General features: G+C 45.5%; 1 protein-coding gene across 1 annotated transcript in view; it reads left to right on the top strand.

Annotated features, from left to right (window-relative positions):
* The window catches only part of PDLIM1 (PDZ and LIM domain 1), a 45,814-nt gene extending 24,113 nt beyond the window's left edge, over positions 1 to 21,701 (top strand). Inside the window, exons 5-7 of the mRNA XM_060126888.1 lie at positions 14,075 to 14,226; positions 20,600 to 20,717; positions 21,184 to 21,701. Coding sequence (XP_059982871.1) covers positions 14,075 to 14,226; positions 20,600 to 20,717; positions 21,184 to 21,370 — 457 coding nt within the window. The 3' untranslated portion in view covers positions 21,371 to 21,701. The remainder of the gene's footprint in view (positions 1 to 14,074; positions 14,227 to 20,599; positions 20,718 to 21,183) is intronic.
* The last annotated feature ends 198 nt before the right edge of the window (positions 21,702 to 21,899 follow it).

Below are 21,899 nucleotides of genomic sequence, written 5' to 3'. Positions count from 1 at the left end.
TTTTTGAGCTGTTTGCATATTTTGGAAAGTAACCCCTTGTCAGTCGTATTGCTTGCAAATACGTTCTCCCAGTCTGTAGGTTTATCTTTTTGTTTCATTTAGGGTTGGAATCCTCAGTTCTTATACTAGCTCTGAAGCCAATTTTGCTGTTCAATTTCTTCTCAATTCACCTTTAACAAGACTCTGCCCAGCTGTTAGGGTGATTAAACGGCAAACCCACTGCTGCAGATGTAGGTTAGGACAGGTTAAGGCACAAGAGGTTCCAAACTACTTAAATGTTTGGAAAGAGCTATTGTGGGGAGCCCCTTGATCTCTCGAGAGCCCCTTGATCATACTGTGCACATGGTCCTTCTCTCCGAAAAAGAGAGGCAGGTGTTTTGGGCACTGCTGCACGCAGGTCCCTGTGCCCAGCACTGAGAGGGCCTTGCAATTTCCTTTTAAGCTTCGCAGGGCCTAGCAGGGGAGACTTTCTGCCGTGTGACTTTGGCTTTACAAGATGTTAAAGGTCACCAGCATTTATTGTAGTAACCAGTAATAGTAGTAAAGGGGCTACTAATGCTTCTTCGTCCTTCAGTTCTGAGTCCTGCCAGGCCCTACTGGCTTGAGATGATGAGGATGCCCTTCACGGTGACTGTGGGGGCCTATGGGGTACCTGAGAAAGAGCGCCATGCTGGGCCCCCCTAAGCTTTCCACGGACATACCCTGAAGGGAAGCTTTCTCCCAAGCAGCTCAGTGGGGAGTTGAGTGGTGGAAACACCGAGAGCCGTGATCCCCATTCTTTGCTGCTTTTGTGCTGGGGGAGGCTGAGAACGTGACCCTCTTTTACTGTCCCAGAGTGGAATGTTCCATGATCTGGATTTAATAACCCAGGAAATGACACATCCTTAATTGAAAGGCTGCTATGCATTGGCAGAAATATGTGCCAGGGAGGTATTTTTAGTATGGCCTTGGCCGTTATTCTTTAATTAATGTCTTCTTTCTTCTCTCCTGCTCCCCGCCTGTTCCCTCCCTCCAGTCTGAAACAATTCAATCTCTACTGTCTGGACACTGCGAGCCTTTCCTGCCTCCTGTGGCAGACTTTCTTGGCTACAGCAGCCTCTGAGTCTTTATCACACGTCTCCGTCCAGATTTTCTCAGCAGAGGGGTCCCAGCTCCTGCTCTATCCCAAACTCTCTGAGGATGAATCCAGCAACAGTGGGAATACCGGCAACCCCTGGCAGAAGAAATGCCCTGTGCGTGGGTCTCTGCTTACTGGTCTGTTCCTAGAGAGGCCACTTGTGCATATCAGTGAAGGAAGATTCTCGTGCAAACCCAGCAGCTACCAGGTCATGTTGCCGCTCTGTCAGCAGAAGTCACAAGCGCTCACCCGCCACTGTTTAGTCTGTGAAATTCGCTGAGGTTACAGAATTGGCTCACTTCATACTTTGCATCTGAGGTCATCACGGATACCCTGGGGCGCACTCTCAGTTTCTTTGTCGCATGCCCTTCAAAGCAGCCTGGTGTGTGTGTGGCCGTCTGTCTTGTAGGATTTCCCAGGGCCCCATCCCCGTCAGACAGGAACACAGACAGCGTTGCCACTGCCAAATTCAACAGGGAAGCCAGGCAAGAGGTGCCCGCCATCTGCCTCCTGTTCTCCCAGCACACAGGGTTGAGTGGGAGGGCCTCTGGGTCAGTTCAGCTTAACAGTCATTTACTGAGTGCCTACTGTGTACCAAGTGGGTGGAGGAAATGTGTCTCTGATCAGCAGAAAGCTTTCACCTGCCCTCTGACCCCCTTCCACTGAGTTTAGGGACTCTGGTCATTTTCTGGTGATTTGGGGCCTGGATTTCACTATATATGTGATACTGCTTGATACTTTCTTAAAGGTGCAGGCTTTATAGATAGAGGGGCCTGAGCCTGAATTCCAGCTCTGCCTCATGCTAGCTGTGGGACCTTGGGCAAACCACGTAACTTCTGAAACTCAGTCTCTTCATCTATAACGCAGATAATACGAACTACCTCACCACCAGGTTATTGAGAAATTTCAATGCGATGTGCAAAAACTATCATCCAGCCTGGGGCCTGGCCTCTGGTGGTGCTCGGTAAATGTTACTTGTTACTGATTTCAGCACGCATTAGGAGCTCCATACCCATCACTTCTCAGTACTTGGGGCTCCAGAGGGCGGAAGCACGTAGACAAATGTCATGGAGAAGATTTTGCTGTAACTTAGGGTAAGTTTCTTTCTTTCTCAGCACTGTAGCTTAAGTTCAGCCAACCAGTACAATTGATTACCTTCCTGATGGAGTGGTATTCATGGAATTAGCAGCTGGGCTCCCGTAGCCACCACAATAGTCCCAAGATACTAGCTCTTCCAATTTGTTCTCTCAGGGGATCCCCCCATAAACTCATGAGGCAGATTTCTAAGCAGGTACAGTGGAAATAAAGGGAAGCATTCATTGCTCTTTGTTCAGTTGATACCAGAGGGATGATATTAGCCCTGACGCACTGGAGCTTGGTCAGAAGAAAACCTCCATCATGAAGGTGGCTGCTTGCCCCTCTAACTAAACTTGCCCACAGCCCACAGAGAACTGGCCTGGGGGTCTGGATGTTCCTCCCTCTTCTCCTGGTGCCCAAAATTACCCCTCTGGTTTCTTATTAGATCCAACATCTAGGCCTTGGAAGATTAAAACTTAGGGAACACTCTGACCAGGCTCCCCTTCCAAAAATAGGGTTTCTCAGAATTGCATATTTGGTGAACATTGGGGTAATGAGGTTGGGCAGCTCAGACATGAACAGTTTTTCTGAGTCAGCCTACATCCTTTCTCCCCACCTACATAAAAATCACATACTAAAATCTCCTCTACATCATTTCCAGTTAGTGTCTAGCCTCCATCATTTGGAGAAAATTTGTCTTAAACTTAACTAAACTTTGTAGATTCATATTGCCCTTATAGGGAACAAAACAGAGAAATCCCCTATAACGTTCACCCAGTTTCCATCAATGGTAACATCCTGAAAACCATAAGCATGAAATCAAAACTAGAATATTGACATTTATATGGCCAAGATACAGAACATTTCTATCACCATAGAAATTCCTCAGGTTTCCCTTTTATAGTCACATCCACTTCCCTCCCACCCCTGCACCCCACTTTACCCCTGGCAACCCACTAAGCTGCTCTCCATTTCTGCAATTTTATTATTTCAAGAATGTTATTAATGGAATCACACAGTATGTGACTTTCGGAGATTGACTGTTTTTACTCAGAATCATTCACTGGAGATCTATCTGATTTTAGTTAGGTTGTTTTAGGTACCAGTAGTTCCTTTTTTTCTGTTCTAAAGATATATATTTTTTAATTGTGGTAAAAAACACATAGCTTAAAATATACCATCTTAACCATTTTTCAGTATAAAGTGCAGTAGTGGTAACTACATACATATTCTTGTACAGCAGATCTCTAGAAATTTTTTGTCTTGGAAAACAGAAACTCTCCACCCATTGAACTACTCCACTTTCCCTCCTCCCTCCAGCCCTTGGCAACCACCATTCTATTTTCTGCTTCTAAGAGTGACTACTTTAGACACCTCATATAAGTGGAATCATGCAGTATTTGTCTTTCTGTCACTGGCTTCTTTCACTTAGCATAATGTCCTCAAGGTTCTGGGACAGCATTATTTTTTAAAGGCTGAATAATATCCATTATCTGAATATACTACATTTTCTTTATCCATTTATCTGTCAGTGGACATTTAGGTTACTTCCACCTCTCAGCTATTTACTGTAAACAATGCTGCAGTGAACATGAGTATGCAAATATTTCTGAGAGCCTGATTTTTATTCTTTTGGATATATACCCAGAGGTGGGATTGCTGGATCATACAGTAGTTCTATTTTTAATTTTTTGAGTGATCTCCATAGTGTTTTCCATAGTGCTGTACCATTTTACATTCCCACCAACAGTGCACAGGGTTTCAGTTTTTCTATCCTCATCAACACTTGTTATTTTCTGGTTTTTTGTTTTGGTTTGGTTTTTGGTAGCATCTATCCTAATGGGTGTAAGGTGATATGTCTCATGGCTTTGATTTGTGTTTCCCTGATGAATAGTGATGTTGACCATCTTTTCACATGGTTGTTGGCCATTGTGTATCTTTTTGGAGAAACGTCAGTTCAAGTCCTTTGCCCATTTAAAAAACCTGGTTATTTGGGGGGTTTGTGTTGTGGAGTTGTAGGAATTCTTTATATATTCTGGACATTAACTTCTTAACAGATACATGGTTTGCAAGTATTTTCTCCCATTCTGTAGATTGCCTTTTCACTGTTGATTGTTTCCTTTGTTATGTAGAAGCTTTTTAGTTTAATGTAGTCCCACTTGATTTTGATCCTGTGCTTTTGCTGTCATATTCAAGAAATCATTGCCAAGACTAATGCCATGAAGCTTTTCCCTGTTTTCTTCTAGGAGTTTTATGGTCTCAGGTCTTACAATAAGTCTTCAATTCATTTTTAGTTGATTTTTGTATATGGTGAGATAAAGGTCCAATTTCATTCTTTTGTACACAGATACCCAGCTTTCTCAATACCACTTAATGAAGAGAATATCCTTTCTGCATTGTGTATCCTTAGGACCCTCATCAAAGATCATTTGACATTATATGCCAGGGTTTATTTCTGGGCTGCATATTCTGTTCCTTCAGTCTATATGTCTGTATTTATGCAAGTGCCATACTGTTTTGGTTACTGTAGTTTTGCAGTATGGTCTCCTCTCCATCCCACCCCCCCACACCTGTTTGTTTGTTTTGGCCCTGCCATGCCGCCTGTGGGATCTTACTTCCCTGACCAGGGATCAAACCCATGCCCCCTGCACTGGAAGTGTGAAATCTTAACCACTGGACTGCCAGGAAAGTCCCCTCCACTATGTTTTGACGTCAGGAAGTGTGATACCTCTGGTCTTGTTTTTCTTCTTTAATATTTCTTTGGCTATTTGGGGTTCTTTGAGATACCATACGAATATTAGGATTTTTTTTTTCTGTTTCTGCAAAAAATGCTCTTGGGATTTTGATAGGGATTGCATTGAATCTGTACATCACTTTGAGTAGTATTCACATTTTTAGCAATATTAATTCTTCTAATCCATGAAAATGGATATATCTCCATTTATTTTTGTCTTCTTCAACTTTTTTTTATTATGTTTCATAGTTTTCAGAACAAGTCTTTTGCCTCCTTGGCTAAGTTTATTCCCAAGTATTGTATTCTTTTGTTGCTATTTTAAATAGGATTGTTTTCTTAATTTTCCTTTTGGATCATTCTTTGTTAGTATATAGAAACACAATTGATTTTTGTGTATCGATTTTGTGTCCTGCAACTTCGCTGAATTCCTTTATTAGTTTTAACAATTCTTTTTTTTTTGGCCACACCCTGTGGCATGTGGGATCTTAGTTCCTTGACCAGGGATCAAACCTGTGCCCCTGCAGTGGAAGCGTGGTGTCCTAACCACTGGACCACCAGGGAAGTCCTAGTTTTAACAATTCTTTTCATGTATGGAAGCTTTAGGGTTTTCCACATATAAGATCATGTCATCTGTGAACAAAGATAATTTTACTTCTTGCTTTCCAATTTGGATGACTTTTATTTCCTTTTCTTGCCTAGTTGCTCTGGTCAGGACTTCTAGTACTATGTTGAATGGAAGTGGTGAGAGTGGTCATCCTTATCTGGTTCCTGATCTTAGAGTAAAAACTTACTTTTTCAATATTATGATGTTAGATGTAAGCTTGTCATACATGGCCTTTATTATGTTGAAGTAATTTTTTTCTATTCCTAGTTTCTTTAGTGTTTTTATCATGAAAGTATATTGAATTTTGTCAAATGCTTTTTCTGCATCAATTGAAATGATGATGTGGTTTTTGTCTTCTAATCTGCATTCTGTTAATATAGTGTATTAATTACATTGACTGATTTTTATATGTTGAGCCATCTTTGCATTTCAGAAGCAAATCCCACTTACTCATAGTGTATAATCATTTTAACGTGCTGTTGAATTCAGTTTGCTGAGGATTTTTGCATCAATATTCATCAGGGATATTGGTCTGTAGTTTTCTTTTCCTGTAGTATCTTTGTCTGGTTCTGCTATCAGGGTATTGCTGGCCTCACAGAATGAATTTGTAAGTGTTCCCTCCTCTTCGGTTATTTTGGGAAGACTTTGAGAAGGATTGGTGTTAATTTTTCTTTGAATAGTTGGTAGAATTCTCCAGTGAAGCCATCTGGTCCTGGGCTTTTTAGTTGTTTTATATATATATATATTTAAAGACCTTTTATGACTTATTTTTTAAAAAATGTATTTAACTTATTTTTGGCTGCGTTGGGTCTTCGTTGCTGTGTGCGGGCTTTCTCTAGTTGTGGTGAGCAGGGGATACTCTTCGTTTTGGTGCATGGGCTTCTCATTGTGGTGGCTTCTCTTGTTGCAGAGCATGGGCGTGGGCTTTAGAGCGCAGGCTCAGTAGTTGTGGCACACGGGCTTAGCTGCTCCGCAGCATGCGGGATCTTCCTGGACCAGGGCTCAAACCCGTGTCCCCTGCATTGGCAGGCGGATTCTTAACCACTGCGCCACCAGGGAAGCCCTGTTGGGAGATTTTTGATTACTGATTCAATCATGTTATTTATTATAGGTCTGTTCACATATTTTTTTTCTTTCATGATTCAGTCTTGGTAGGAATTTATCTATTTCTTCTAGGCTATCCAGTTTGTTGGTATATAATTGTTCATAATAGTCTTTTATGATCTTTTTTATTTCTGTCACAGGCATGGTAGTGTCTCCTCTTTCATTTCTGATTTTTTGTTATTTCAGTCTTCTCTCCTTTTTTTTTCTTAGTCTAGCTAAGGGTTTGTCAATTTTGTTGATCTTTTCAAAAAACCAGACTCTTAATTTTGTTCCAGTTTTCCTCTTTTCTATTTTATGTCTGCTGTAGTCTTTATTATTTCCTTCCTTCTACTAACGTTATTTATTTATTTAAATTTATTTTATTGTATTATTTGGCTGCGTTGGGTCTTCATTGCTGTGCGCGGGCTTTTCTCTAGTTGTGGCAAGTGGGGCTACTCTTTGTTGTAGTGCACGGGCTTCTCATTGCGGTGACTTCTCTTGTTGTGGAGCACGGGCTCCAGGTGCACAGGCCTCAGTAGTTGTGGCACGCGGGCTCAGTAGTTGTGGCTCGTGGGCTCTAGAGCGCAGGCTCAGTAGTTGTGGCACATAGACTTAGTTGCTCCATAGCATGTGGGATCTTCCCGGAGCAGGGCTCGAACCCGTGTCCCCTGCATTGGCAGGCAGATTCTTAACCACTGTGCCACCAGGGAAGTCCCCTTCTGCTAATTTTAGTTCTTCTTTTTCTTGTTCCTTGAGGTGTAAAGTTTGCTTATTTGAGATCTTCTTTTTAAATTAGGCATTACTGCTACTATAATGTTTTCTCAGCCTTTGCTATGTCCTGTAAGTTTTGATATATTCTTTTTTCATTTTCATTTGTCTCAAAGTATTTTCTAATTTCCTGTTCATGAGTGGATTGTTTAATTTCTGCATGTTTGTGAACTTTCCAGTTTTCCTTTTGCTGTTGATTTCTAGTTTCATTCCATTGTGGTCAGAAAAGATACCTGGTGATTTCAGTCTTCTTAAATTTGTGAAGACTTTTTTGTGGCCTAACCTGTGATCTATCTTGGAGAATGCTCTGTGTGCACCTGAGAAGAATGTATATTCTGCTGTTGTTGGGTATAGTGTTCTGTATGTGTTAGGTACAGCTGGTCTATAGTGTGGTTCAGGTCCTCAGTTTGCTTATAAATCTTCTGTCTGGTTGTTCTATCCTCTTTTGTTCCTTTTTATTCCATGGTATGGATATACCACAGTCTGTTTAACCATTCACCCATTGAAGGACATCTGGGTTGTGTCTTATTTTGGGCTACTATGGATAAAGTGGCTGTAAAGATTTGTGAACATGTTTTTGTGTAACCATAAATTTTCATCTCTGGGACAAATGACCAGGAGTACAATTGCTGGGTCATAAGGTAGTTACATGTTTAATTTTACAGAAACTACCAAACAGTTTTGCAGGATATCTGTACCATTTTACATTCCTACTTACAATGTTTGATCTAGTTTCTCCATATCCTCTCCAGCATTTGGTGTTGCCACTCTTTTTTATTCTAGCCATTCTCATAGGTGTGTAGTAATGTATCACTGTGGTTTTAATTTGCACTTGCCTTGTGGGTAATGATGTTGAACATCTTTTCATGAGCTCATTTGCCATCAACATATCCTCTAGTCCTTTTCTGGATATCTGGGCTCAGATTACCTCCTGCCTCTCAGCCTTGGCTGTTTTTTCAGACGCCTCCACCCTCTAGGGAAGAGGGATAGTGTACCCAAAGAACCAAAGAGCCAAAGAACAAATATCAAATGGTGGTGCAATTTATCAATACAGAAGGAAAGGTTTGTATGTAGAGAAGTTCTAATTTGTGAGAAATAAAGCCACATGCTCTCCAGTCCACCAGGCTGTCTCCCAGGTTCAAGAATGCAGGCGATGGCTACAAACAGTTTTCTCAGCAAATCTAACCACTTTATCTTTAGGGATAAAGACAATTTTACAAGTGCAAATGAATTATTCCAGTTATGTTTACTCACTCATTTTGCATCCACTCATTGTATAACTAGCTCACATGTCATTTTAAAAAGAAAACTGAGGGACTTCCCTGTCAGTCCAGTGGTTAGGACTCAGCACTTTCACTGCCGTGGGCCCAGGTTCAATCCCTGGTAGGGGAACTAAGATCCCGCAAGCCACGCAGTATGGCCAAAATTAAAAATAAAATTAAATTTAAAAAAAAAGAAAGAAAACTGAGGTATAGGTTTTCCCTGGGTAATTCTCCCCAAGTTACTTCTTCCTCTCCTCTCTTTTTCTTTTTCCTGTCAGCCTCCTGGGGCACTTGAAGTACTCAGGTTCCCAGCTGGAAGCAGGGTCAGTAACAGCAATGAAGCTCACAGAATGAACATGCTCTGCTGCTCTCAGGGAAGGTCAAAATTTAAGTAGAAGAGACTTATCAGCTGGTCACTTGCAACAGGCTGCAGTGGGGGGAAGGGAAGCCACCACCCCTGTATGTCCACAGCTGCTGGTCCCTGCTCTTGTCTCTCTCCAGCCCACCCTCAGGGGACTGTGGGAGCCTCCCATCCCCAGGTCAGGTGATGGGCCACCATGAGGAGTGGTTTCAACCAAGGCGGAGATAGAAGTCCAGTCTCCCCACTCTACTGTGTTGACACTGGAGTTACTGGAGGCTGCTCATTATTGCTGGAGTGGGAGCTCTGGCTACCCACATGGCCTCCACAGACTCACTGCAGCTGAGTGGTGGCCTTGTCACTGCTGGGTGGGGGTGACATACGGGCTCCCTACTGGAGCCTGGAGTGTATGACCACTGTCATTCCTTGGGTCCCAAGGTCTCTGGCTGGTCTGCCTTCTTCTGTCCCCCTTTCAGAGTCTTTTTTTTTTTTAATATAAATTTTATTTGTTTATTTATTTATTTATGGCTGCGTTGGGTCTTTCGTTGCTGCGCATGGGCTTTCTCTAGTTGCGGCAAACAGGGGCCACTCTTCATTGTGGTGCATGGGCTTCTCATTGTGGTGGCTTCTTGTTGCGGAGCACAGGCTCTACGTGCATGGGCTTCAGTAGTTGTGGCACGTGGGCTCAGTAGTTGTGGCTCGCGGGCTCTAGAGCGGAGGCTCAGTAGTTGTGGCGCACAGGCTTAAGTTGCTCCATGGCATGTGGGATCTTCCCGGACCAGGGCTCGAACCCGTGTCCCCTGCATTGGCAGGCGGATTCTTAACCACTGCTCCACCAGTGAAGTCCCCCGAGTCTTCTTGTGTTCATCTTATATAGAATGTCCAGGGTTTTTAGTTGTACTTAGTGGGAGGAATAGGGAAACTTATGTCTACTCCATCTTCCCAGATGGCAAAACGATTTTTATGAAGAGAATGTCTTCTCCTGTCTGGATGCATCTTGTAATTCAAATAATCCCTCTTTGCGTCCCAAACTTTGTCACACACACAGGCAGTGTTAGTGCAGAACCAAAGCTGACTTAGTATGTGAGAAAATGACGCCATTAAGGTTTTATCAGCAGTGGGAATTGTTTTCTTATGGCTTCCTTGTTTTAGCTGAGATTTATATACAGATTATTAAGTTGCTTCCATGGGTGATGGCTCAAGTTTAAAAAGAAAAAAATTAAAGAGTCTCTTATGTCCCCACTCTGGTCACTTCACCGTTTTGATGGAGTAGATGCTCATCCCAGGGTTGCTGTTCCAAAACCATGGGTGTGCTTTTCCTCTGTTCTCCTCGACCTTCTTACCTTCACCCCAGCTGCTCTTTTGCCTGGAACAGGCCTTTGTGTCACATAAGGTCTGCAGGCTCAGCTTCTGAAATCCTCTTCTTGCAAACGAGCTCAAGCGGAGTTTTCTTCTCATGTTCTAAAGACCACCAGCCTTAAACACCCAGCTACGTCAGTCACCTCGTCAGGCAGAGCGCCACCTGGCTGTGAGATCCCTGGGGAGACAGGCCCTGTGGTCAGGGCCTAAAAGACTGAAAGAAAACATTTAGGGAACTGGTGTACATTCAGCACCAAGTCTGACTCAGGGAGAAACAAGAAGCAGGAAACATGAAGAGTGTAATGGATAGTTGCTCCAAAGGAGTTGAATTTGATTAAAATCTTGTATTTTGTTATTAAAATTGTAAAGACTGGGTTTAGAAGGCTGTGCTTACTCTTAGTGACCCACTCTCAGAAGTTTTTCTCCTGGTGACTCAGTCATGTAGCTCATTTTTTGAGAGCTTATCACTATAGAATTCTTCCTTTCAATGCTGTTACTATATATAAAAAGTGAGAATGCTTTTTTTGGGGGCTCCATTTCTCATGCATGTTTTTGTCCTAGAATTTTTTTTTTAATGTATTGTGATGTCATTTGTCTATATCTGATAGTCTAACATCTAAGACTTGGGTCTTAGGATATTATCTTTGAATTAAGCAGATCAATGCTTCCAGTAAGGCGATGGGTATTGAAAGTGCTTTATAAATTGTCAAGTGGTAGAAAGATATTATCATTATTTGAGAATAAATAGTAAGCTGTTTTCTTTTCATTAATCATGGAAATACTTTCCAAGACCATTTGCTGGAAGAATACGTGATGACCTTGTAGTTTGGCTTCTGTCATTTTTAGCAGTCCCTTGGTGGCTTCCAGACATAACAACATACACCAAAGAAGGGGAAAAATTCTCCCCAAGAACATTCCACGGTCTGATCTTGATTTTAAAATAGTTCTAAGTGTAATAGAAAAAAATATTTGTCAAAATAACACAATACATTTATTATAGGGCAAGCTCAGAACTCAAGACTCAAAGAAAGAGTCCAGCATGTATCTCAGACAACAGGGCTAAAAAGGTGGGCCACAGGAAGACTGTGGCCCCTGGTTACAACCGCTCCTCAGGGTGGCCCATCACCTGCCTGGGGGACAGAGGGAAAGAGACACGGACAGAGACCAGCAGCTGTGGACGGGCAGGGGTGGTGGCTTCCCTCCCCCGCCGCCCCACCGTGGCCTGCACAAGTGACCAGCTGATGAATCTCTCTACTTGCATTTTGACCTTCCCTGAGAGCAGCAGAACAGATGTCACTCTTTGAGGGTTTTGTCCTCTATTGTGAGAACCTGGTTGTAGTCAAAGGGAAAACCTAGAGCTTCACTGATGCGAGTGACCCTGCTTCCAGCCAGGGCCTTGAGTCACATTTAAAATGGAATGTTAACTGATTATGCAATGGGTGGGTGATAAACTGCACCACCATCTGGTATTTCCTCTCTGGCTCTACTGGGCGCACTGCCCTTCTTCCCTAGCGGGTGGAGGCTTCTGAAAAAGCAGCTGAGGCTGAGACGCAGGAGGTGACCTGGGCCCAGGAGGCTGGACTGCCCATGTCCCTGGCACAGCCCTGGGGGATTCCCTGCAACCCCACAGGAGCAGGGAGAGGGTGCAGTGAGGAGGAGAAAGGCACTTAACCCACTTCTCTAACACCTACCATGCTCCAGCCCCGTGCCGGGCACTGATACAAGGCAGGAACACAGTGGTGAACAAGGCAGGCCATGGCCCTGCCCTCGTGGGGCTTACTTTCCAGGGGAAGACAGACCATAAAGAAACAAGTATAACTGACGGTGAGTGAGAAACAACATGGAGAAAGAGGCAGCAGAGCAAGGGGAGGAGTGACAGGGATGGAGTGGACTGTTTTAAGCTGAGGGTCGGGGACCCTATCTGAGGAGGGACATCTGAGCAGAGACCTGAGTGAAGTGTGGGAGCCACGGGGCTCTCTGTGGAGGGAGCGTTCCAGGCAGAGGGAGCAGGATGTGCAAAGGCCCTGAGGCTGGTGTGTCCTAGAAACCTCATGAAGGCTGCTCTCACTGGAGCGAGCAAGGGGTGCCAGGCGATGTGTTTGGAGAGGGGAGCAGAGCCACATCTTGCAGGGCCTTTCTACTTTTTGTAATGAATATTCACTCCAAAGGAGATGAATTTGGTTAAGCTTGTGTCTTGTTACTAATACTGTGAATATTTGGTTCTGAGTCAGATGGGAACACTTGCAGCCACATCCCCACACAGTCTGATTCTTGTGTTTCAAATACCACCCTGGCCTCTGGTCAGAAAAGTAAGGCGGTCCTGGGGGCTGAGAGTGGCGGCAGAGGAACAGGTTGCAAAGCTGGTCAGCCGTGCTGTTAACAGATGGCGTGGCTGGGACAGGGGAGGAGGGGGTGGTGCAAAGGGGTGGGACTCAGGACAGACTTCACAGGTAAAGCTGACTGGAGTTTACCTCCTTTCACTCTCCTCGTTCCCCGAAACCAGGCAGCAGAGGTGTCTCCCCTGGAAAATGGGCCCTGGGGGAAAGAGGCCGCCAGCTCTACCCGTCTCACCCTGTCATGGGGAGCCCAGAAGGACAGGGGGAGGCGTGGGCGGCAAGGCCTGGCTTGCCCCATCCCTGGGCCCGAGCTGAGGCCTCTGCCCCTCGCTCAGCGGAACAGCACGTCACTGTTTACAAAGTTCTTAACTCGGGAGTGTCATACTGAGTGAAGTAAGTCAGATAAGGACAAATATGTGATACCGCTTATGTGTGGAATCTAAAAAATGGTACAAAGGAACTTATTTACCAAACAGAAACAGAGTCGCAGATTTAGAAAATAGACTTATGGTTACCAGGGTTAAGGGGGGGCAGAGGTAGAGGGATAAATTGGGAGATTGGGATTGACATATACACTCTACTATATATAAATAGATAACTAATAAGGACCCTGTGTATAGCACAGGGAACTCTCCTCAACACTCTGTAATGGCCTATTTGGGAAAAGAATCTAAAAAAGAATGGATATAGGCATATGTATAACTGATTCACTTTGCTGTACACCTGAAACTAACACAACATTGTAAATCAACTAGACTCCATTAAAAAAAACAAGAAAACAGAAAACAAAGTTCTTGCCTTTCTCATCCTTGCCAACAACGGTGTGAACTGAGCAGGACAGACACTGTTACTTCTGTGTGGTAGGTGAAGAGACCAGAGCTCCTTGCTGTGAGAATTAGGAGAGTTTATGGAGACAGAGAGAGCCTTTTGATGTCATCAGCAATAAACAACACTGATTTCTGCTCTGGGGAAAGTATGTGGCCCGTACTATGGGGACCCAGCTGAGTTTTTAGTGCTCGGATTGTGGTTGACATTTTCCCTCTTATAAATTTTCTTTCGACATCATGTTGTTTATGTAATTTTGAAAGAAGCACGGCATTCCCATTCCATGGGATTAGGCTAAAAAGTAATTGAATCACTGAAACTGTTTGGAAAACTAGCCTCTTATTGTCTGGAAGCAGCAGCCAGCTCTGCCTACAGACACCTCACAGTATCGGCAGGAGGTCTATGGCTGCATTGAAGAAGGCTTCGTCCATTGGGATCATTTCTCTCCACCCTTTGATTCATGGGTGCCTTCTCTTGGAAGGGGGTGCCTGGTGAATTTCTTTCTCCTAACTTCTGACATGTCCTAATGAACTTGCAAACATTCTTCACAGCTTAGACCATTCTCAGCTTCCAAGCGGACTCGTCATTGACAAAGAATCTGAAGTTTACAAGATGCTTCAGGAGAAACAAGAGTTAAATGAGCCTCCAAAACAGTCCACTTCATTCCTGGTTTTGCAGGAAATCCTGGAGTCTGAGGAGAAAGGTAATCAGTCGTGTGTGTGTGTGTGTGTGTGTGTGTGTGTGTGTGTGTGGTCAGAGGCTCTTGTTCAAGACCTGGGCAGAGAAGCAGTCATTGCTGAAACACAGATGAACACAGCCCTGAAGAGGTGGAAAGAGCATGGCTCTTAAAAGGCTAAAAGCTCTTTTTTTTAAAAAAAAAAGAGGGAACTCCGTGGTGGTCCAGTGGTTAGGACTCTGCGCTTTCACTGCTGAGGGCGCGGGTTCAATGCCTGGTCAGGGAACTAAGATTCTGCAAGCTGCGAGGCCCAGCCAAAAAAAAAAAAAAGAAAAAGGGGGGTGGAGTCGGGGGAGGAATGAATGAACTCCCAGCCACACCTGCCTAGCTGTTTCCTGTCACAGGCGCATGGGGAGGCTGAGGACGTGGGGAGCTTGACTGTTGTGGGATTCTGTCGTCTGTCCCTTGGCCACTGGTTTGGTTTGAGCCCACACACCATGCTTCTGTGGTGGTTGGCACCTGTGAGTGGGTGAATGGGATATGGGATATGAATGACAAGCAGAATGAAATGAATCAGCAGCAGTGAAGCCAGGCTCTGAGCTTTACTTTGGGGCCACGTGCTTGTTCTTGCTCTAGGGAGGATGGCTTCCTGAGAACCGGAGGGCCCCCAGTTTGGCCACATCCCCCCCATGGAGTGACCTTAGGCAAGTCTCTGAACCTTTCCAGGCTTGTTTGCTCATATGCCAATCAGGGATGAAAACCCTTTCCTCTAAGACTGGTGTGTGGATCAAATGTTATAAATTACACAAAACACCTGTCACTGTGACCGGCACACAGTAGGTGCTTCGTAACTGTTATGATGTTTGAGACCTCATCAAGAGGCTCCACGCCAGCCTTAGCTTGTCCACACGTGAGCTCCAGTGCCCGAGGTGCCCAGGGCCACACATGTGGCTCTGCAGGTCTCAGGAGACAGGCTTTGCCCTCTACACATCATACACTCTGTGCTTCTCACGATAATTTTCAAGTGGGTGGCAGCAAAGCTGTCTCAACAACTTTGTAACAACAACAAGGAGAAATTTCTGGCAGATGGGTGTGTTGCACAAGAGATGTTTTTTTCCCCTTCTCACAAAGGTGACCTGTGAGCGACAGCTCTCGGGCTTGCCCACCTCGCAGGTGGTCATTCACAAGTGCCTCTGATTCTCGCCATCAGCCTAACTACCAGTGAGTTCTGGAGAGTTGGGTTTTGCAGCCCTTCCTGGTCTCAGCGAGGCCCAGCCCTCCATAGTCTGCACTGTCCCTTTCCACGAGGCTCACCGGAGCCCTGCCTTCTCTTGCTCTCTTCTTCTTCCCAGTGTGCCTGCCTGTGAGGAGAGTTGGTACTTCTGGGAGGGACACTTGGTTGTTCTGTTTCGGAGACCCGCTTCAGCCAGGCTCCTGAGGGGTTGGTTCTTTGCCCAGGGCGGCCAGTGAGGGTCAGAGCTGAGTGCCCTCTGGAAGAGTCACCTTCCGCCTGGAAGCCCCCAGCTGCAGAGTTGGCTTCCTAGGAGTCCTTCCTGAGCTGAAAGTTCCCTCCTGAACACACTCAGCACCCAAGCTTCCTCCCCATTTGGGTGGTTCTTTAGAGAAATTGGCAATTTACAAGCACAGGATATTAGGAAAATTCTTCTTTTATGCTAGAAGGATATTGTCCCTACCAGCAATTTTCCCCTTTTCTTGGAGTACCTGTGCAATTTGAAAGGAATGCGTCATATACTCTGTATTAAGTTCCAGTCTTAGCCCAACTGACAGATGACCTGGGGGCCAACCCTAGAGGATGATGGTTTTTCAGAACGTGAGAAACCACAACTATACTCTGAGTAAGTGGGTGCAAAACCCTTCAGTTAAGAGAGGAAAAGTCAGTCCATTCCAGCCCAAAGTAGAACATAGACAGACATTGCAGGGCTCACCTCACTGCATGCCCTCAGGTCACAGAGGTCACAGAGAAGGACTTGAAGCCCAGGATCACTGAGTTGCCCTGAGGTGGCAGCTCCCTGCTCTTCATGCTTCATCCCTTCCATCCCGTATTCTTACCTGCCAAGCCAGTGGCTTCCATTCTCAAGGCTACCTCATGGTTCTAGTTGGCAGCTGGTGCTCCAGCCATCATGCCTACTTCCAGGGACCAGGAAGGAAGAACAGGGAAAGGGCTAATTGGGGAATCCCCCTTTCAGATGAACCAGCTTTCTTTTTCCCAGAAGTCCCACATGACTATTCCACTTATATTTTGACTAAAATTTAGTCACATGGTCCTATCTAGTTGCAAAACAGTCTGAGAATTATAGTTTTTCTCGCCTGGGCTGGATATCTCCTTGCTCCAAAGAAAATAAAAATTTTGCTAAAAAGGTAAAGGGAAATAATCTTGTGGTCTCTCCCTTATCTCTTGATATGCACTTGCATTAAATTTTCACTGAATGGAACAGTGTAAGTTCCAATCCAGACATCTACCACATGCAGAAGGCTCTCAAGTGAGGGAGCTCAAATACCTGTTTTCATTTGAGATGAAATGGTCAAAGCTCAGGGCAGTGGCTGGTGCATGGTGAAGGCACTCCGTGAGGGTTACTATCATTCGAGAAGGGCTGTGGTTCATGAAGCAGCACTGCACCACCAGCACTGGTGTCCAGGCTCTGCCCGAGACCCACCACGAGACCTCCAGCAAGTGGCTCCTCTCTCTAAGCCCTACTCTATCTGCACACATCCAGTGATGCTAATAATGGCTACTTCACGGGTAGTTTAAAGCCTTAAGGGAAACAGTGCGTGTAATGTGCCAGGCACAGTCAGTGAGGCCCCCGAGGGAGGTCTGGCTGCAGCAGGGCTTGGTGATAAATCTCCAGACTCAATGTGGGTCTTCTCAATTGGGGTGAAATTCAGCCTCTGGACTAGGAGAAAGGGTCCTGGGTTCCTCACACTTCCTCTTGCTCTGGATCAAATTCTAAGAATTGCAGGTAGAAGGAGGCTTTATTTTTTTTTTCACTGTGGGGACATATACCTAACACAAAATTTACCGTCTTAACCGTTTTTAAGCATATGATTCCGTGGCACCGAGGACACTCATACTGCTGTGCTGCCATCTTCACCGTCCATCCGCAGGAACTCTTCATCTTGCAAAACCGAAACTCTGCACCCATTCCTCATGGCTCCCTCTTCCCCAGCCCTTGGAAACCACCATTCTACTTTCTGTTTCCATGAATTTGACTATTCCGTGTATTTCATATGAGTGGAATATGCAGTATTTGTCCTTCTGTATCTGGCTTATTTCACTTAGCATAATGTCCTCAAGGTTCACCCATGCTGTAGCGTGTGTCAGCATTTCCCTCCTTTTTAAGGCAGAATGATATTCTATGGTATGTATACACCACATCTTGTTTATTCATTTATCTGTCCCCAGCCATCATGGACTGAGAAACACAATGGGGACCCCAGGCTCTGAGATAAGAAGCTGGAGGCTTGCTCAGGAAGTATCTAGGCTCATTTTGGCTGGTTCCCAGGCTTCCAGGAAAATCCTCAGATGGTCTGCAGTCGGGTCATGGAGGACCACCAGGTGCAAGGTTAAGGACCATGAATTTGATCCTATAGGTAGTGTAGTCACAGAGGGTTGTTGAGCATGGAAGTGGATAGTAAAAAGGCTGTACTTTACTCCCTTCATTCTCACTTTCTTCCCAAAAGCTTTGAGATGCAAGATTCATTGGAAGGAGAGATATTTGAAAATTTTTGTAGTAGCCCACAGTCTGAAGGGAGCTATTTCTACTGTAAGCTAGTGGAGAGGGAAGGAAGAAGGGAAATTTCTTTTGCATTTGCAGTGTTGGCTGAATAGGTGAGAGAAGAAAATGGAGCCAGCAGGTGGCGCTGCAGAGCTGAACGAGCTGCAGCGAGGCGGGCTTTATCTGGGATCCCAGCAGAGAGCAGTGTCACAGTCCAGGGCTTGCTGTTCTTTTTTTTTTTTTTTAATTGTAGTATATATAGTTGATGTACAATATTACTAAGTTTCAGGTGTACAACATAGTGATTTAATAGATTCTTTGTTTCAAGTTATTGTAAAATATGGGCTATATTTGCTGTGCTTTACAGTATATCCTTGTAGCTTATGATTTTGTACACGGTAGTTTGTACCTCTTAATCCCCTACCCTTATCTTGCCCCGCCCTTCTCTTTCCCCACTGGTAACCACTAGTTTGTTCTCCATATTTGTGAGTCCCTTTCTGTTTTGTTCTATTCATTTGTTTTTTGGTTTTTTTTTGCGGTACGCGGGCCTCTCTCACTGTTGCGGCCTCTCCCGCCGCGGAGCACAGGCTCTGGACGCGCAGGCTCAGCGGCCATGGCTCACGGGCCCAGCCGTTCCGCTGCATGTGGGATCTTCCCGGACCGGGGCATGAACCCGTGTCCCCTGCATCGGCAGGCGGACTCCCAACCACTGCGCCACCAGGGAAGTCCCTGTTTATTTTTTAGATTCCACATGTAAGTGATAACATAGAGCATTTGTCTTTCTCTGCCTGACTTGACTAAGCATCCTCCCCTCCAGGTCCATCCGTGCTGTTGCACATGGCCAGATTTCCTATGGCAGAGGGCAGCAGCTCAGTGGCGTTAGGGCCAAGCCACACAAGTGCACTTCGTGCTTCTAACCAAACAGGGCTCACATCTGCCCACACTCCAATGGCCAAAGCAAGTCTTGTGGCCAAACCCAAAGTTGATGGGATGGGGGAGTATACGCCACCAAGAGCAAGTTTTCCTCAGCCTTAGTGCTGTTGACACTTTGGGCCAGATAAGCCCCTGTAGTGGGCTGTCCTGTGCGTTTTAGGCCACTCAGCAGCATCCCTGGCCTCTACCCTAGATGCCAACAGCACTCCCTTGCAATGGAGACAACCAAAACTAGGGAACAAGATCGCCACCAGCAGAGAAGCACTGACCTACTGGGAAGTATGGGAGGGTACGGATAACTGCAGATAAAATATACAGTCTACCACGCCTAGCCAACTCTAAATGCCCCTTATGTCACACACAGTCTCAATTTTGGGTTCAGAAGCGCCAGCCAGCATATGGGGACTCGTTTTTGAAAAGGACAAGCGAGCTAGGGCCCGCATTTATCAGCCCCAGGATTGCCCAGCATGGCTGCAGATATGGGATGACCCTCTCCTCGCCCCCTCACCTGACACAAAAAGCCATTTGTTGCTCTTCTTCAGTGGTTCTCAAAGTGTGGTTCCTGGACCAGCAGCAGCAGTGCCTGAGAACTTGTTAAAAATGCAAATTCTTGGGCCCTACCTCAGGCCTGCTTAATCAGAAACTCTGGGAGTGGGCCCAGCAATCTGGGTTTTAATGAGCCTGCCGGGTGACTCTGATGCACAACAGCATTTGAGAACAGCTGTTTTAGTCTAAAGAAGTGGATTTTAACCTGGAGTATAGAACAGGATATCCTGGGGCCCCTGCACCTGGAGATGCTCCTTCAGCAGGTCTGGGGTGGAGCCTGGTCTGTGAATTTTATGAAATCTCTCCTGGTGCCCAGGATGCTCAGAGATGCCCATTCAGAACCATCAGTGTAGAGACATCTCCAGCTTCCTGAGCCAAAGCATGCTGGCCTAAGAGAGGGACCATCATGCATTTGTCACGGCATTTCATCATCTATTTCTTGTGTATTTATTGAGCCTCTATTATAGCTGACAAACCTAACAATGTTTGCTAGGCCACATCACAGTAAAAAAAAAAATGTGATGTGGAAACACAGCCAGCCAAATATATAGCAATAACAGTGCTTTCAGTAGCCTACCATTATTAATAGCTACCATTACACAGGGCTCTACACAGGTGATGAACTGGGCTATAGGCAGTTCAGCACCCAGCAACTTAGGAGCTTTGTCTTGTACACACAAAGCTGACTGCAGGAAGGCTGCCGCTGACTCTGCCCTGTAGCAGGTGGTTTTTATCTGGCTGCTTGTAGCACACTCTATGATTTTGTTCTCTTTGTAATGTGGGTTTCTTTTGGCATCTGACTACACTGCCTTTCGATTTTCAGACATTTTTATTTTTTCTATATAAAGCATTTTTAATTTTTAAGTCCCATATCAGTGTTTGCATGTATTTAATCAGCATGTAATGTAATTTGTGTTTTGAGGGCTGACCATGTGCCAGGGAGGGCTTTATGTGTCTTTTTTAATCTTTTTGTCCCACTGTGAAGGGGAAATGATCTCCTGTTTTATAGAAAAGGAAACTGCAGACCAGAGAAGTAACTTGCCCAGGATCACAGAGCAGAGTCAAGTCTGTTTGACTCCAGTGCCCATGACCTTGCTGGAACATACATATAAGTGAATCTGAAAGAGCTAAATGATACTTACGCAATCCTACACTTCCGGCCAACCCAAGTGTTTTCCTCCTTTTAGGGGATCCCAACAAGCCCTCAGGATTCAGAAGTGTTAAGGCTCCAGTCACCAAAGTGGCTGCATCGATTGGAAATGCCCAGAAGCTGCCCATATGTGACAAGTGTGGCACTGGCATTGTGTGAGTATCTGCCTTCCAGGGCATCAGAGGCCCTGCAGGTTGGGTAAACCATGGAAATGTGGAAAGCGCTGGATGTTGCGCATTTTGGGTGTGATGGAGAAAAAAATCCTGCCTGGAAAATGGAGCAGAGAGGCCAGGTAGGTCCTGTGTCCCAGAGCCAGGTGGTGAAAGCTTTCCTTGGCTGTAGAACCCTTAGGGTATGAACATGTACAACCAGAAAAAGCAGGGCTACTCTGTTGAAGTGGGAAGGACTTCCCGAAGGCTTCAAGGGTAACGTCTTTGGACCCCAGGCATGAGAAGCCCCTTTATGACTGGAGACCAGTTAGGAGGCTCTGATCTGCCAGATGGGCCCCTTGGGAGGAAGCCCTGATCTGCCACATGGGACCCTTGGGAGGAGCCCCCAAGCCTGGTGCCCCCTTCAGGTGCTTGTCACTAAAGGAGCCCCTCTCCTCCCTCCCTCCTGCAGCGGCGTGTTTGTGAAGCTGCGGGACCGTCACCGCCACCCTGAGTGTTACGTGTGCACCGACTGTGGCACGAACCTGAAACAGAAGGGCCATTTCTTTGTGGAGGATCAGATCTACTGTGAAAAGCACGCCCGGGAGCGGGTCACTCCACCCGAGGGCTACGATGTGATCACTGTGTTCCCCAAGTGAGCCGGCAGCTCAGCGCCGAACGCTGGTCTCCCAACGAGCCCCTGCTGCATCTTGTCCTCTGAAAGCTCTGTCTTCTCTTATCTAGAAAGTTCTCGCTTACTTTGGTTTTATCCCTGCTCGTCAGCTAACTGACTCACGCTGGCTGTGTGACACCCGCTTTTATCATTAACGGAAGATGGTTTTGTTCAGTGTCCCCTTACCAGCATCACTGTGTCTTCTCTTCTCCTCCATTCATCTCTGCTGCAAATGGACACCAGCCAAACTTGAACCAAACCAAATTTAATATGTCTGACAATGATTTCCTTTCACCCAATAAATTAATAGACTTCAAGGCAGTGTGGTGTCTCTTTCATGTAACCATGTATCCTATTTCCTGTCTCAAGCCACACGAGATTTCTGAGGGCTCTCCTCTTGTTTGGGGGTTCCCATACCTCTGAGATTTGCAGGCCTTCTCCTCCAAGTGTGAGAAAACTGGCATCTGAAAACAGTCTTTTTTTTTTTTTCTGCCCCCCCATGTGGCAAATGGGAC

Source organism: Lagenorhynchus albirostris, chromosome 16 (assembly GCF_949774975.1).
Source record: "Lagenorhynchus albirostris chromosome 16, mLagAlb1.1, whole genome shotgun sequence".
Taxonomy (NCBI): Eukaryota; Metazoa; Chordata; class Mammalia; order Artiodactyla; family Delphinidae; genus Lagenorhynchus; species Lagenorhynchus albirostris.
This window is presented reverse-complemented; position numbering and strand designations above follow the sequence as displayed.